The sequence below is a fragment of the Neoarius graeffei genome, chromosome 4 (genome assembly GCF_027579695.1).
Source record: "Neoarius graeffei isolate fNeoGra1 chromosome 4, fNeoGra1.pri, whole genome shotgun sequence".
In the NCBI taxonomy this organism is placed as follows: domain Eukaryota; kingdom Metazoa; phylum Chordata; class Actinopteri; order Siluriformes; family Ariidae; genus Neoarius; species Neoarius graeffei.
Genome location: NC_083572.1, coordinates 68,612,733 through 68,627,520, shown reverse-complemented (window position 1 = coordinate 68,627,520; position 14,788 = coordinate 68,612,733). Strand labels below are relative to the sequence as shown.

The following is a 14,788-nucleotide window of genomic DNA, read 5'->3' as shown; positions in this document are numbered from 1 at the left end:
ATGTGTTTCACAGGTGGCAAGTTTTGCAACATGAAGAGATCCATTTTTTCTTCACACATTTTAATCTCTTTAGTACAGGCTCTCTCATCTGCCAACAGTGCTATAACCTGATTTTTCTTCATTTTCTTTAATGAAGTTCACCAGTGGTTCAAATGTTGGTTTTTTCCCCCCAAACATCTCTGATTGTTGTATCCTGTGTTAGCTCGGTTCTTTATGCCAAACTCATCAGTGCAATCTTCTTTCTTAACAATGTACCATATGATTGACTCGATTTTGTCTATCCTGGTGTCTCCATGCCATGGCTTGCTTTACTAACTCTGATTACCTAAATTACATATAAATACCAGCAAACTGAAGCTGACTGTAGCAGTGAGTTCCTGGTCAAGTGTCGGTTGGAGATGGAGAGGAGGCGGTTTGCACCAGCAGGTAATGCATGATGATTCTCATCTGTGTCATATTACCACCAGCTTAGGAGTGCTTTTTTTGTACTTTCAGGAACCTGCTATAAGACAAAAAAAAAAAGACAAAACAATGCGCACCAACACACCGAAGCAGCCATCCACGGCGCCATCTTGGTGATTTTCCCAATAAGCGAGAGACGTACCCATGCATGTGCACGGAGTGTGAGCTTTAACAATGAACTTGAACTAAACTTGAACGAGGCAAAAACCACGAACAGGTTCTGACCCTTTAAGTTGTGTTTATTTTTGTTTTTGTGGTACAGTTTGTACGTGTGCTGAAAACGCTGTGATTAAAATAAAAATGAACCGATGTTCTGTTAAAAATCGGCCTGCCTCACGAGTCTTGGCATGGTGGTGTAGTGGTTAGCATGGTCACCTCACAGCAAGAAGGTTCTGGGTTCGAGCCCAGTGGCTGATGGGGGCCTTTCTGTGTGGAGTTTGTATGTTCTTCCCGTGTCTGTGTGGGTTTCCTCCGGGTGCTCCGGTTTCCCCCACAGTTCAAAGACATGCAGTTAGATTGACTGGCTACTCTAAATTGTCATAAGTGTGAATATCTGAGCACGAGTAATGTGGCGGCTACCATCAGTGCCTTTGTTTGCCTTTGACTTGGCCATGTTGAGCCGTGTCCTTCATAATTCAGCTGTAAGAAAGGATGATTCCAGCACTATTGAACTCACGGAAATGCTGCTATGTAAGTCCATTATCAGTATCAGAGTCTTCCTCAAAGCACACACACTGTTTGCCACACTGACATTCTGAATTTTAACCTCAGTCTTTCACTTCAAATATGTATGATTGAGTACAAAAACAACACTATTAAATTTGTACTTTATATTCACAACATAATGATAACGTAATGGTAATATTTCCTGAAATTACAATTTGACATCCCCTGGGAAATGAAAAACTTCAAATCTTACCATCATAGTACTCACCATCAAACTTTGTCTTCAAGATATAATCTTTATACAACTTCTTTCCATTTACTGGTTTCATGGCACTGCAGATTTTAGTGTTGTTTAGACATGCTGCTTGTCTCATGTTGTGCAGTGCATGGGCCATTGCAAACACAGCATTCACTACAAACATGATCTTGGATTCTTGCTCAAACTTGCTATCTCGGAGCGAATGCTTCCCACAGTTAATATCGTGCAAGCTGCATTGGAACCGATGCTCCCAGAATTCTCGAAACCAGGGGTTGCGAGTGTTGTTGAAAGGATTTAGATTTGTGAAGTACTCAGCAAATTTTTGGATTGGATATGAAGCAAGTTCAATGGTGAAAGCTCCTTCTGCTACTGACTCACTTCCTTTCACCACACTCTCCTGTGCCCCCCAGCCATCACTGGCCACCCAGATAAAGGACACATTCATGCGGTTTGCTGCAACTAGAAGCTCCCTGGCATCCTCACTTCTAGTAAAGAGGATCACCACTTTAGCATTGGACTTTTGTAACAGAGACCTGATCACTCCTTCATAACTGTAGCGGTCCATTGAGCGGCTAACCTTTGCAGATGTAGCAATACAGATTTGCAAGGCCCTGGCCTCCTGCTGAAAAGCATCAATGCCAGTTTCTCCATAGTCACCCTCTGAGGCTACCGTGGAGACGTAAGTCCAGTTGAAGTAGCGTAGGATCTCAGCCATGGCCTTGGCTTGATAGAAGTCTGGGGGAACAGTACGAGCAAAGTAGTCATAGCGGGACTTATCACTGAGCTTAGCACTTGTTGAGGCATAGCTAATCTGTGGGATCTGGAAAAGTCGCAAAAGGTTGGCCACCTGCAAAAAAACAGAGAATGATCCATGAGATAGAAATGTGCAGAAGAGAGTCTTTGAGCAGTATTATGCTGAGTAATTATAATTACAATTATAATTAATAAATTATTGATCAGATTGGAGATTTTTTTTTATTCCAGAAAATATTCCACAGTCGATGTAGGTCATACAGTATAGCTTGCAAAAACAACAAATTAAAGCGCTCACATACTGACTTTCAGGACTTTAATTCCATTTTATAGTGCAAAACACAAATCCTTTCCAAATATGTGCATCTGTTTTCATATTCAGATTTAACCAGAAGTGGGTGTGGCCTACACTTTTTTTTTATGTGGATTCTACAAATGTCCCCCAGAAAAAAAAAAAAGAAAAACACTCGAGGAAAAGAAAAAAGAAGTCATTTTGAAAACAAACAGCAATTTGGAGAACATAACTTTATTCAACTGCTGAGGGACTGGAACATTCTGGCAAGCTTTCTACCTTTCATCCAATGTGACTTAGTAAGCAAGTTAACAATGTTTCGAAATAATAAGCTTTTAGCATATAATCTTTCTCAGATCAGTGAACTATTATTTATAGGTGACAACAAAAGCCAGTTAATTTGCCTTTATTTTAGATAGTTTAGTTTTTCAGTGCTGCTGCAAGTCAAAATTAAGTCATTTTCAATGTAACATCCAATTTTCTTTTTAATAACAATGATGACTGTTAAGAATGTACAAGTTAATGCCTTTAAAATTAATTAAATAACTATTTGATGGAGACCCCAACAAAGATTTGTTGCCCTGTACACAGTGCCTGGTCTGTCTAGGTTAGCTGGAGTGGCCATTCGACTAATAAATCTTAAATGTGTGCACACTACTGTTAATGTTTTTTTTTTTCCAAAACAAAGACAAGGAAAGATGCAGCTCCCTTGTGCAATGTCCCAAAAAATTACTTTCTGGGCTAGTTTCAAGTGATTTTTTTGAGATGTTGTGGAGTTGTGAATTTTCCTGAAACCTGAAACCTGGCGACCCTACCAACAAGCTTCATTCATCCATCCATTATCTATACCACTTATCTGTCAGGGTCGTGTGGCAAGCTGTATCCAATCCCAGTTGACTCCGTGTCAGAAGCAGGGTACACCCTGGGCAATTCACCAATCTCTCACAGGGCTAGCACAGACACAAACAACCATTTACACTCACACCAACACCTCTGGGCAATTTGACCTAATCCGCATTTGGACTGGGGGAGGAAACACACACAGGCACTGGGAGAACATGCAGACTCCACACAGAAAAGCCCCAGGCTGCAAGGTTTGAATCCAGAAGCTTCTTGCTGTGAGGTGACAGTGCTAACCACTGCACCACCATGTCGCCCTAGACATAGCATGTGAAACAGTTCGCTTCGCTCACTCATGATATATTCATTCACCACTTGAAGATAAACTTAATACCTTCACACCATCATGTAATATCTATAACCACTTATCCTGTGCAGGGTCGTTTGCAAGCTGGAGCCTATCCCAGCTGACTATGGGCAAGAGGCGGGGTACACCCTGGACAAGTCGCCAGGTCATCACAGGGCTGACACATAGAGACAAACAACCATTCACACTCACATTCACACCTACGGTCAATTTAGAGCCACCAGTTAGCCTAACCTGCATGTCATTGGACTGTGGATGAAACCGGAGCACCCGGAGGAAACCCACGCAGACACGGGGAGAACATGCAAACTCCACACAGAAAGGCCCTCGCCGAACCTTCTTGCTGTGAGGCGACAGTGCTAACCACGACACCACCATGCCACCCTATTTATTTATTTATTTATTTATTTATGTAGTGCTACTCACTGCAGTGCACCACAATGCCACCACATTGCACAAGTAATACTGCTGGTCATTTGCTGTTTGTTCTATAACTATAATTTACTAATTACAAAAATTCCTATCGGGCGGCACGGTGGTGTAGTGGTTAGCGCTGTCACCTCACAGCAAGAAGGTCCAGATTCGAGCCCCGTGGCCGGCGAGGGCCTTTCTGTGCGGAGTTTGCATGTTCTCCCCGTGTCCGCGTGGGTTTCCTCCGGGTGCTCCGGTTTCCCCCACAGTCCAAAGACATGCAGGTTAGGTTAACTGGTGACTCTAAATTGACCGTAGGTGTGAATGTGACTGTGAATGGTTGTCTGTGTCTATGTGTCAGCCCTGTGATGACCTGGCGACTCGTCCAGGGTGTACCCCGCCTCTCGCCCATAGTCAGCTGGAATAGGCTCCAGCTTGCCTGCGACCCTGTAGAACAGGATAAAGCAGCTAGAGATAATGAGATGAGAAAAATTCCTATAATTTTTTATAATAATAAATAAGATTTTGGTTTTACATTTGTTGTGTTTCAGCTGTTCCTGCCCTTGAAGTATAACATTAATTAAAGAGTTGTGCTGATTTAACATATTTAAAGAAACCCTTGCTATAGGATGTACTGCCAATACAGTCATGTGAAAGCTTTATAAAATACTATCTGGTTATTATGTTTGAGAGGGTTTCTTAGCATAGAAAGTTCAGCATGCATACATTTATTGCACATGTTGCTATAGAAACAGCGAGAAAGGTAGACTGAGAGGTTAATATAGGAAAAATTTGTTATACGGCATTATTATTAAAAAAAAAAGTCATGCCTGTTTAAGCAGTTCTGATTTCCTCTTTCTGAATAAGCTAAGTTTCGAGACAGCTGTCTGGAAAGTTCAAATGAGTCAGTTTGCTTTGTGTTGTTTCCAAACTCATAAGCACATTTGCATGATGCCAGACTGAGACATACAAGACTGCTTATACTGTATGTCTTTTTTTTTGTAATATAGTACTTCATTCAACTTTTTTAACAAACATTTCATATACGCAATCTGTCAAAATCCTCCACATAAACTGGAAGTTCTGTAAACGATCCCAGATGCATATTATATTCATCTCATCTCATCTCATTATCTCTAGCCGCTTTATCCTGTTCTACAGGGTCGCAGGCAAGCTGGAGCCTATCCCAGCTGACTACGGGCGAAAGGCGAGGTACACCCTGGACAAGTCGCCAGGTCATGACAGGGCTGACACATAGACACAGACAACCATTCACACTCACATTCACACCTACGGTCAATTTAGAGTCACCAGTTAACCTAACCTGCATGTCTTTGGACTGTGGGGGAAACCGGAGCACCCGGAGGAAACCCACGCGGACACGGGGAGAACATGCAAACTCCACACAGAAAGGCCCTCGCTGGCCACAGGGCTCGAACCCGGACCTTCTTGCTGTGAGGCGACAGCGCTAACCACTACACCACTGTGCCACCGCATATTATATTGTCATCACAATTTGAATATTTATTTTTATTACAGCAAGATTATGGTTTTCTAAAATAATTGCATTTACAAGAAAAAGTCTGTGAACAAGGGCGGCACGGTGGTGTAGTGGTTAGCGCTGTCGCCTCATAGCAAGAAGGTCCGGGTTCAAGCCCCGTGGTCGGCGAGGGCCTTTCTGTGCGGAGTTTGCATGTTCTCCCCATGTCCACGTGGGTTTCCTCCGGGTGCTCCGGTTTCCCCCACAGTCCAAAGACATGCAGGTTAGGTTAACTGGTGACTCTAAATTGACTGTAGGTGTGAATGTGAATGGTTGTCTGTGTCTATGTGTCAGCCCTGTGATGACCTGGCGATTTGTCCAGGGTGTACCCCACCTTTCGCCCGTAGTCAGCTGGGATAGGCTCCAGCTTGCCTGCGACCCTGTAGACCAGGATAAAGCGGCTAGAGATAATGAGATGAGATGAGAAGTCTGTGAACAAATACACACATTATACTAGGCAGAAATTAACATATTCAAAGATATCAGTTGAGTTAGTTTTGGTATTCAGCTGGGTAAATTAAGAACAAGAGATGTGTTGTCATGTAACTTTTAATAGAAGGATTTTTGAGAAAAATTCCATGTACAAGACAAGGACCTTTGAATAAAACTGATTATGATCCTAATCCAGAGTCCCTGCTTTAATCTTGAGCTCAGGCTTCTGTCCATGTGGAGTTTTGCGTGTATGCATTGGCTTCTTCTAGGATCTCCAGTTTCCATGCTAATAGAGGGATTGGCTACTCTCAACTTTCCCTGTGCATGAATGAGTCTGTGAATGTGTGTGCACAGTGCCCTGCAACAGACTGGTATTCCATCCAGGATGTGTTCCTACCTCACTCCCAGTGTTCCCAGGATAGGTTCTAGATCCACCATGATGGTCTAATTTCTTGCTAGTGACACTAGCAAATCACTCTCAGCCTCTCCAAGAGTGCCCTAATTGGTAAAAACCTGTATTAAGCAACAGGATGAAAACTTCTCTAACATAATGTATACCAATATTGATGAATGGGACTCAATTCCAGCTCTCCCCTACCATACGCCAGCTACCAACTGGGATGAGTGAAGGCTAACACATGCTTTCTCTGAGACATGTGAAGCCAGTCAAACATACGGTATCTTTTTCAACTGCTGTTCATATTGCATTACAAGTACAAGACAGCATCAGACACTTGTAACACCCTCTTCCACATACACAGGCTTACAGATGCCCAAGATTTGCTAGTGTCACTAGCAAGAAATTAGACCATCCTTCACACCCATAGAGCACAAGCAATTTTGCTCCCTTGCCTCCCTGCCATGGATGGGTGTGGCATCATTTTTGGATTACAACCCGTGATTTCACAACAAAGGAAGAATGCTTTTCTGCTACTCCCCAGTCCACAGCTATACTAACCACAACTGAAGTAGAAATATGAAACAGAAAGTTTAAAATTGGCAAACGTATAATACATCTCATCTCATCTCATTATCTCTAGCCGCTTTATCCTTCTACAGGGTCGCAGGCAAGCTGGAGCCTATCCCAGCTGACTACGGGCGAAAGGCGGGGTACACCCTGGACTAGGGTGACCAGACGTCCCGGTTTTACCGGGACAGTCCTGATTTGGGGTTGTGTGTCCCGAGTCCCGACAAAAGTCTGTCGGGACATGGATATGTCCCGGTTTTCGCCACTCGCGACGTTTGCGACTGAGCAGCGTGGGAATCATTAGCGGAGAAATGTTTGCATTTACTATTTTGATGAATTGACAGGAATCGCAAACTTTCCTGGTTACTGCCCCCTGGCCCTGTGGCATGGGTGTTTATTTAGCCACATTATTCCAGACAACAGAACGTGTTGCCATGCAACAATAAAATAAACATTAACTGGCGTAAACCTGGCGACTTGTCCAGGGTGTACCCCGCCTTTCACCCGTAGTCAGCTGGGATAGGCTCCAGCTTGCCTGCGACCCTGTAGAAGGATAAAGCGGCTAGAGATAATGAGATGAGATGAGATGAGATGAACTGGCGTGAATGTTCTTTGTCTAGCAGCTAGCAGCAGTAATGCCGCAGCAATTATGCCGAAAAGAAAATGTACCTTTTCCAAAGATTTACAGGGCACCTACCCCTTCCTCCGAGAGGTGCAGAACAATGCGCACGAAGCCTACTGCACACACTATAAGTGCTTTTTTCTTGTACTGAGTTGGGTAGCCTATGTTGCAAATGCTGTGTGCTCCTGTGGGGGCTTTCCTCGGGCTGTCGCCCCTCTCCTCCTTTACTGCTGTTTTGTTTGAGTGTATATTTACGGAAGCCGAGAGAGGCCCTTCATATAATCTTTTTTTTATTCACCTTGTTATCCCGAGATAACGACATAATTAATTCAGGATCTCGAGAAAACAACACAACTAATTCGAGATCTCGAGAAAACAAAACCGTTATTTCATGATCTCAGCTGGATCACTGTATCTCCGTCGGTAGAGACGAAGCCGGGCCAGTCTTCTGCGGAGGTGCCGTGGACTAATTTTGAAATTATCCCTTATTAAAAGACTTAATGCAATCTCTCCCTGTGTCAACCCCTGATCAAAATATTGCCTTATTAGGTGATCGATTATTCCAGACATTCTAATGACCAAAGTTGCGTCTATACAGAATGAGAAATAGCCCCAAAGTCAGCATATCACAAGTCTCTTGGCGCACCTGAATGAACCATTTCTCAGCTGTTTACTCGAGATCATGAAATAATTGTTTTGTTTCCTCGAGATCACGGAATAATTGTTTTGTTTTCTCGAGATCTCGGAATAACGGTTTTGTTTTCTCGAGATCTCGAATTAGTTGTGTTGTTTTCTCGAGATCCTGAATTAATTATTTCGTTATCTCGGGATAACAAGGTGAATAAAAAAAAGGATTATATTAAGGGCCTCTCTCGGCTTCCGTAGGTATATATTCTCAAATCACTTGTCTCTTTTTTGTTTCTGTTTAACATACCATTCTGACAGTTTGGCCATATTGCTGTGTTGAACAGCTTCCTTCCATTAAACAGCACCTTCCATTAAAGTGTTCACTTTTGTACACATCTTCTTGCTTTATTCATTCAGTTGTGGGGAATGGTTAGTAAGGTTGATTCTGACCTAGGCTATGTTGAGGTCACATATCTACTTTTTAAGTTCATGCTATAGTGCATACAATTTTAGAGATATAGCCTACATGTGCATATGCATTCTTCTTGGTGTTCTCACAAAGAGGTGAAATAAATCAGTTTAAATTTGGCCTATGGACATAGCCTGGCCTATTCTCAGCCATTACAAAATCTGTTGTCTGACCATAATTTAACTGATCTGTATACCACTATGCTACTAGATAGCAACATGCCTGTTTGTTTTATTTCATGTGAGATGTTGATAAATGTGAGCTTCAACAAAATAATAAGAGCACCTCTCTGAGTGTCACGTTTACGTTAAAAAAAAGGTGTGCGTGCACGAGCATGGTTGCTCGCAAAAGTGTCCCGGTTTCAGACTAGGGAAATCTGGTCACCCTACCCTGGACAAGTCACCAGGTCATCACAGGGCTGACACATACAGGGAGTGCAGAATTATTAGGCAAATGAGTATGTTGACCACATTACCCTCTCTATGCATGTTGGCCTACTCCAAGCTGCATAGGCTTGAAAGCCTCCTACCAATTAAGCATACCAGGTGATGTGCATCTCTGTAATGAAAAGGGGTGTGGTCTAATGACATCAACACCCTATATCAGGTGTGCAAAATTATTAGGCAACCTCCTTTCCTTTGGCAAAATGGGTCAGAAGAGGGATTTGACGGACTCAGAAAAGTCAAAAATAGTGACATATATTGCAAAGGGATGGAGCACTCTTAAAATTGCCCAGCTTTTGAAGCGTGACCATCGAACAATCAAGCGCTTCATTCAAAATAGTCAACAGGGTCGCAAGAAGCGCGTTGAAAAAAAAAGGCGCAAACTAACTGCCCGTGAACTGAGGAAAGTCAAGCGTGAAGCTGCCAAGATGCCACTCGCCACCAGTTTTGCCATATTTCAGAGCTGCAACATCACTGGAGTGTCAAAAAGCACAAGGTGTGCAATACTCAGGGACACGGCCAAGGTAACAAAGGCTGAAAAACGACCACCACTGAACAAGACACACAAGATGAAACGTCAAGACTGGGCCAAGAAGTATCACAAGACTGATTTTTCTAAGGTCTTATGGACAGATGAAATGAGAGTGAGTCTTGATGGGCCAGATGGATGGGCTCGTGGCTGGATCAGCAAAGGGCAGAGAGCTCCAGTCCGACTCAGACGCCAGCAAGGTGGAGGTGGGGTACTGGTATGGGCTGGTATCATCAAAGATGAGCTTGTGGGACCTTTTCGGGTTGAGGATGGCGTCAAGCTCAACTCCCAGTCCTATTGTCAGTTTTTGGAAGACACCTTCTTCAAGCAGTGGTACAGGAAGAAGTCAGCATCCTTCAAGAAAAACATGATTTTCATGCAGGACAATGCTCCATCACACGCATCCAAGTACTCCACAGCATGGCTGGCCAGAAAGGGTCTAAAGGAAGAAAGATTAATGACGTGGCCTCCTTGTTCACCTGATCTGAACCCCATAGAAAACCTGTGGTCCCTCATCAAATGTGAGATCTACAAGGAGGGGAAACAGTACACATCTCTGAACAGTGTCTGGGAGGCTGTGGTTGCTGCTGCACGCAATGTTGATCGCAAACAGATCAAAACACTGACCGAATCCATGGATGGCAGGCTTTTGAGTGTCCTTGTAAAGAAAGGCGGCTATATTAGTCACTGATTTGTTTTTGGGTTTTTTTTTTGAATGCCAGCAATGTATATTAGTGAATGTTGAGTTGTTATATTGGTTTCCCTGGTGAAAATAAATGAGTGAAATGGGTATATGTTTGTTTTTTGTTAAGTTGCCTAATAATTATGCACAGTTATAGTCACCTGCACACACAGATATCCTCCTAAGATATCTAAAACTAAGAAAGCCCTACTCCAACTTCCAAAAATACTCAGCTTTGATATTTATGAGTCTTTTGGGTTCATCAAGAACATAGTTGTTTTTCAATAATAAAACTAATCCTCAAAAATACAACTTGCCTAATAATTCTGCACTCCCTGTAGACACAGACAACCATTCATACTCACATTCACACCTACGGTCAATTTAGAGTCGCCAGTTAACCTAACCTAACCTGCATGCCTTTGGACTGTGGGGGAAACCGGAGCACCCGGAGGAAACCCACGCGGACACGGGGAGAACATGCAAACTCCGCACAGAAAGGCCCTCGCCGGCCACAGGGCTCGAACCCGGACCTTCTTGCTGTGAGGTGGCAGCGCTAACCACTACACCACCGTGCCGCCCTAGGAGCATTTCAAACAAGTGATTAATCCTGATATGGTCCTGGCTGCTTCCCCACAGAGCTGCTTGGCACTAACCGATTTAAACACTTTAAATATGGAACTCATGTCCTTTTGTACACTCTGAAATTCACTGACATAAGGAAATTAGTACAGCAGTACGGTTATGTGGATTTACAGGATTAAAGTTGAGTGGTCTTTTCCAGAAAAGACGATGACTCTTGAACCAAGGGAGATGAATCTGGTATTAGAATACATGAAAATGGCATGTATCTTATTTTGCACACATATGGAGCAGCATACTTTTCTATTAAGAACAATAAAATCCTTTCCTACAGAGAACTGGTAAACAGTAACTAGGTAAAACAGCATGTTATTGGAGGTTGTAGTGCCTTCTTGTCTAATTTTCTTTTACTCAACTGCCGAGGAGTGGCACTCTGTCTCATACTGTGCCTCCACTGCACTGACATTTTAGTTAGAGATATACAATACTGACAAAATTACTGTAAACACTTGAGTCATTCCAAGCATTCTCATTTGAAATTACTTTCAGTGATGAATAAAAATTTAAACAAATGAAATTACAACAAAAGGTTATGCATGGATACATAAAGACAAATCTTGGCAGGCAGACTGTAGCTAATATGATTAGTGACAGTTATATGATTACACAGATATTGGGAGTGATGAGTAACACCTGCTCTTCTCATTTCAATGTCTTTGATATAAAATATTAATTTCACTTCTGTAATTAAGATCAAATGTGTTAAATAATTTATAAATCAGTTAATCCAACTATATAAATGAATCAGTTCAGCTTTTTTTTACATCCATTTCTCCATTTTATCAACAACCTGTTCATCATTTTGTCCAACCAACCACCCAGCTATACATGCATTTTTTAAATTAATAACTTCCTAATATAGGGGTGGCATGGTGGTGTAGTGGTTAGTGCTGTCGCCTCACAGCAAGAAGGTCCGGGTTCGAGCCCCGTGGCTGGCGAGGGCCTTTCTGTGCGGAGTTTGCATGTTCTCCCCGTGTCCGCGTGGGTTTCCTCTGGGTGCTCTGGTTTCCCCCACAGTCCAAAGACATGCAGGTTAGGTTAGCTGGTGACTCTAAATTGACCGTAGGTGTGAATGTAAATGGTTGTCTATGTGTCAGCCCTGTGATGACCTGGCGACTTGTCCAGGGTGTACCCCGCCTTTCGCCTGTAGTCAGCTGAGATAGGCTCCAGCTTGCCTGCGACCCTGTAGAACAGGATAAAGCGGCTAGAGATAATGAGATGAGATGAGAACTTCCTAATATTTCATTTATTCAAAGGTAAGGCCACCCCAATTCGATTAGTTGGTTCTCGGAATCGCCGCTTGAAGAAAATGCAAAATGAAAAAAAAAAATCGAAATCAAACTCCCACCAACAGAAAAACATCGTGGCTGATGGTTCAAAATACTGAAGACTGAAGGTTGAGGTCACGTGACGTCGAAAACCAGTCAAATCGCCCCTTTCACTTTAGATAAAGACTTGTGGAAGAAACATGCCTGTGGAGGGGAATCCTGCAAAGCCTGTGTTTGTGATTGTTAGGATATTCAGCGAACAGAAGCATAAAATCTTTGACAGCTGTGTCGAAATTTAAGAGGGGGAAAACTTTGCACAGTTGTACTCAAGATGCTGTGAGCTTGTTACCCTGCGATATGCCAACTTGGACAACAACTCTGTGGACGTGGGTTTGATTTATATATTTCATTGATTGATGTGAGGGGCAAACAAAAAATCATTCGAAGTATTTAGCCATCAAAAGTAGCCTACTCCTGGTCAAATCTTTTTTTCTGTGCATTGTAGATGTTCAATTGACTGTAATTCAATTGTTTATTTAGCCTATCTGTTTACTGGTTTGCCTGATAAAAGACATGCAGCCAGAGCTAGCCCTGCTGACAAGGACAATACATGACACAAATTTACTGTAGACCTACTGAGTTTATTCCCTTGTTCATTTTTTCTGGGCAGCATCCCTCTTGAGCAGGGCTGCCGACTGTTATGTAGTGAGCGTGAGACACACGCGTATGACTGCCCTCTATTTCCACCGCTAATTTTACCATCAGAGTATTTTTTAATTTTATTGTAATTTCGCTCGCTCACTTCATATTTTTCCTGAAAAAATCAGAGAACCAACTAATTAAATTGGTGTGGCCTAAAAAAAAAAAGTTTCTCATTCACTCTTTACAAACCATCCGCTATTTAAATCCTGTTTGAACATATAAACATACACAACATACAGTATGCATCTATCCATTATCTCTGCCACTTATCTGTCAGGGTCACAGGGAAGCTGGAGCCAATCCCAACTGATGTCAGGCACGAGGACCCTGGGCAGGTCACCAGTCTATCACAGAGACGAACAACCATTCACACTCACACCTATGGGCAACAGATCTAACCCATAACTACGTCATCGCTTGTTTACTGCAATGCATTATGGGCGATACCCAGGGTCAGCTCCATTGTATTGTTTACGTTCTTCTTTGTTAAACACTGCCTTGTTGTGTCTAACCCGTTTTAACCATGCCTAAAGTGAATTGCTGTGTGCCTGACTGTATCTCCACAACAAACAGAACACCTAATTTGAGCTTTTATCAGCTGTCAGTCGAGAAGAATGAAAACCTTCGAACTGAATCAAAATGGCCAAGTGTTTGTAGCTTACATTTCTCTGGTGGGGAAAAAGACGTACTGTACTTAAACTGTGACCCAGCAATTATTCCCATGGTCTGCAGAATGGCCTTCAGTTATAGATGATTATAACAATCAACACTGTTCATCATCTGAAACTAGTGATAATCCAAAGCCTGTAAAACAAAGAACCATTCTTCAGCCTTTGCCTCTCAACGTGCCGAAGCACTCGGCAGCCAAACGAGCCTGTTGGACCGATAAAACTCCCAAACCACCAAGGGTTCTCTTTCCGTTATGTATAATGTTCAGTGTGCCTCACTAGTGGCATTTATTGAAGAAAATGCATTTATACTGAACATGACATGGCAGATCCGCAGGTTTCCAAAGGGGTTTTTTGTAATGTTTCCTGATTATCAAGTTTTATTTAACTAATCCTTCATTTTTTATAAATGTTTTGATACTGTTCATCTGGGCCCGGGATCACGAAGCAATCTTAGACTTAAATCAACAGTTGATTTTTCATAATAGTTTCCCTTACTGCGTCTGTAACTTTCATTGTGCCGGATCAAGATTAAGTACAAGGCTAAGATTTCATTAGAACAAAGCTTCTTAGAAAACTGTAAGGAATAACTGAAGATTAAAAGAAACAAATTTAGACTGAAGTCTAAGATTGCTTTATGAAATAAGACATTCTGAGATTTGATGTTGTTGTTGTACAGCGTGGTAGACTCGGTCTAGACTCTTACCTTCTCACCAAGCTTGATTTGGATTCCGATTTTCCTGCTGTAAACCCTCGACATGTTATCCACCTCTTTAAATCACCAATTTCATTGTCTTCCATGACACAGCACAGCAAAATCACTCCTCTCACATTGCTCTCATGTAAAATTAATCTGACATCCGTCATATTGCTCAACTACTAACCCCAGCTATTCCCCATAATGCATTGCGGTAAACAAGTGATGACATAGTTATGCTTGAGGGCTATTTAGCGAAGCTAGTTGACCTAACCCACATGTCTTTTTTGGACTGTGGGAGGAAACTCACACAAGCACAACACACAAACTCCACAAAGAAAGGCCCCAGTCAGTCACAAGGTTTGAACCCAGAACCTTCTTGCTGTGAGGCAACAGTACTAACCATTACACCAGCATGCCACCCACATAATATATAATAACAAATTTAAC

The 14,788-nt window shown here is 42.4% G+C and overlaps 1 protein-coding gene across 1 annotated transcript in view; it reads right to left on the bottom strand.

Moving 5' to 3' along the window:
- The window catches only part of grm2a (glutamate receptor, metabotropic 2a), a 31,792-nt gene extending 17,291 nt beyond the window's left edge, over positions 1-14,501 (bottom strand). Inside the window, exons 1-2 of the mRNA XM_060919549.1 lie at positions 14,348-14,501; positions 1,397-2,234 (exon numbers count right to left, since the gene is read on the bottom strand). Of these exons, the coding sequence (XP_060775532.1) occupies positions 1,397-2,234; positions 14,348-14,401 (892 nt within the window). The 5' untranslated portion in view covers positions 14,402-14,501. The remainder of the gene's footprint in view (positions 1-1,396; positions 2,235-14,347) is intronic.
- Positions 14,502-14,788: the final 287 nt, after the last annotated feature.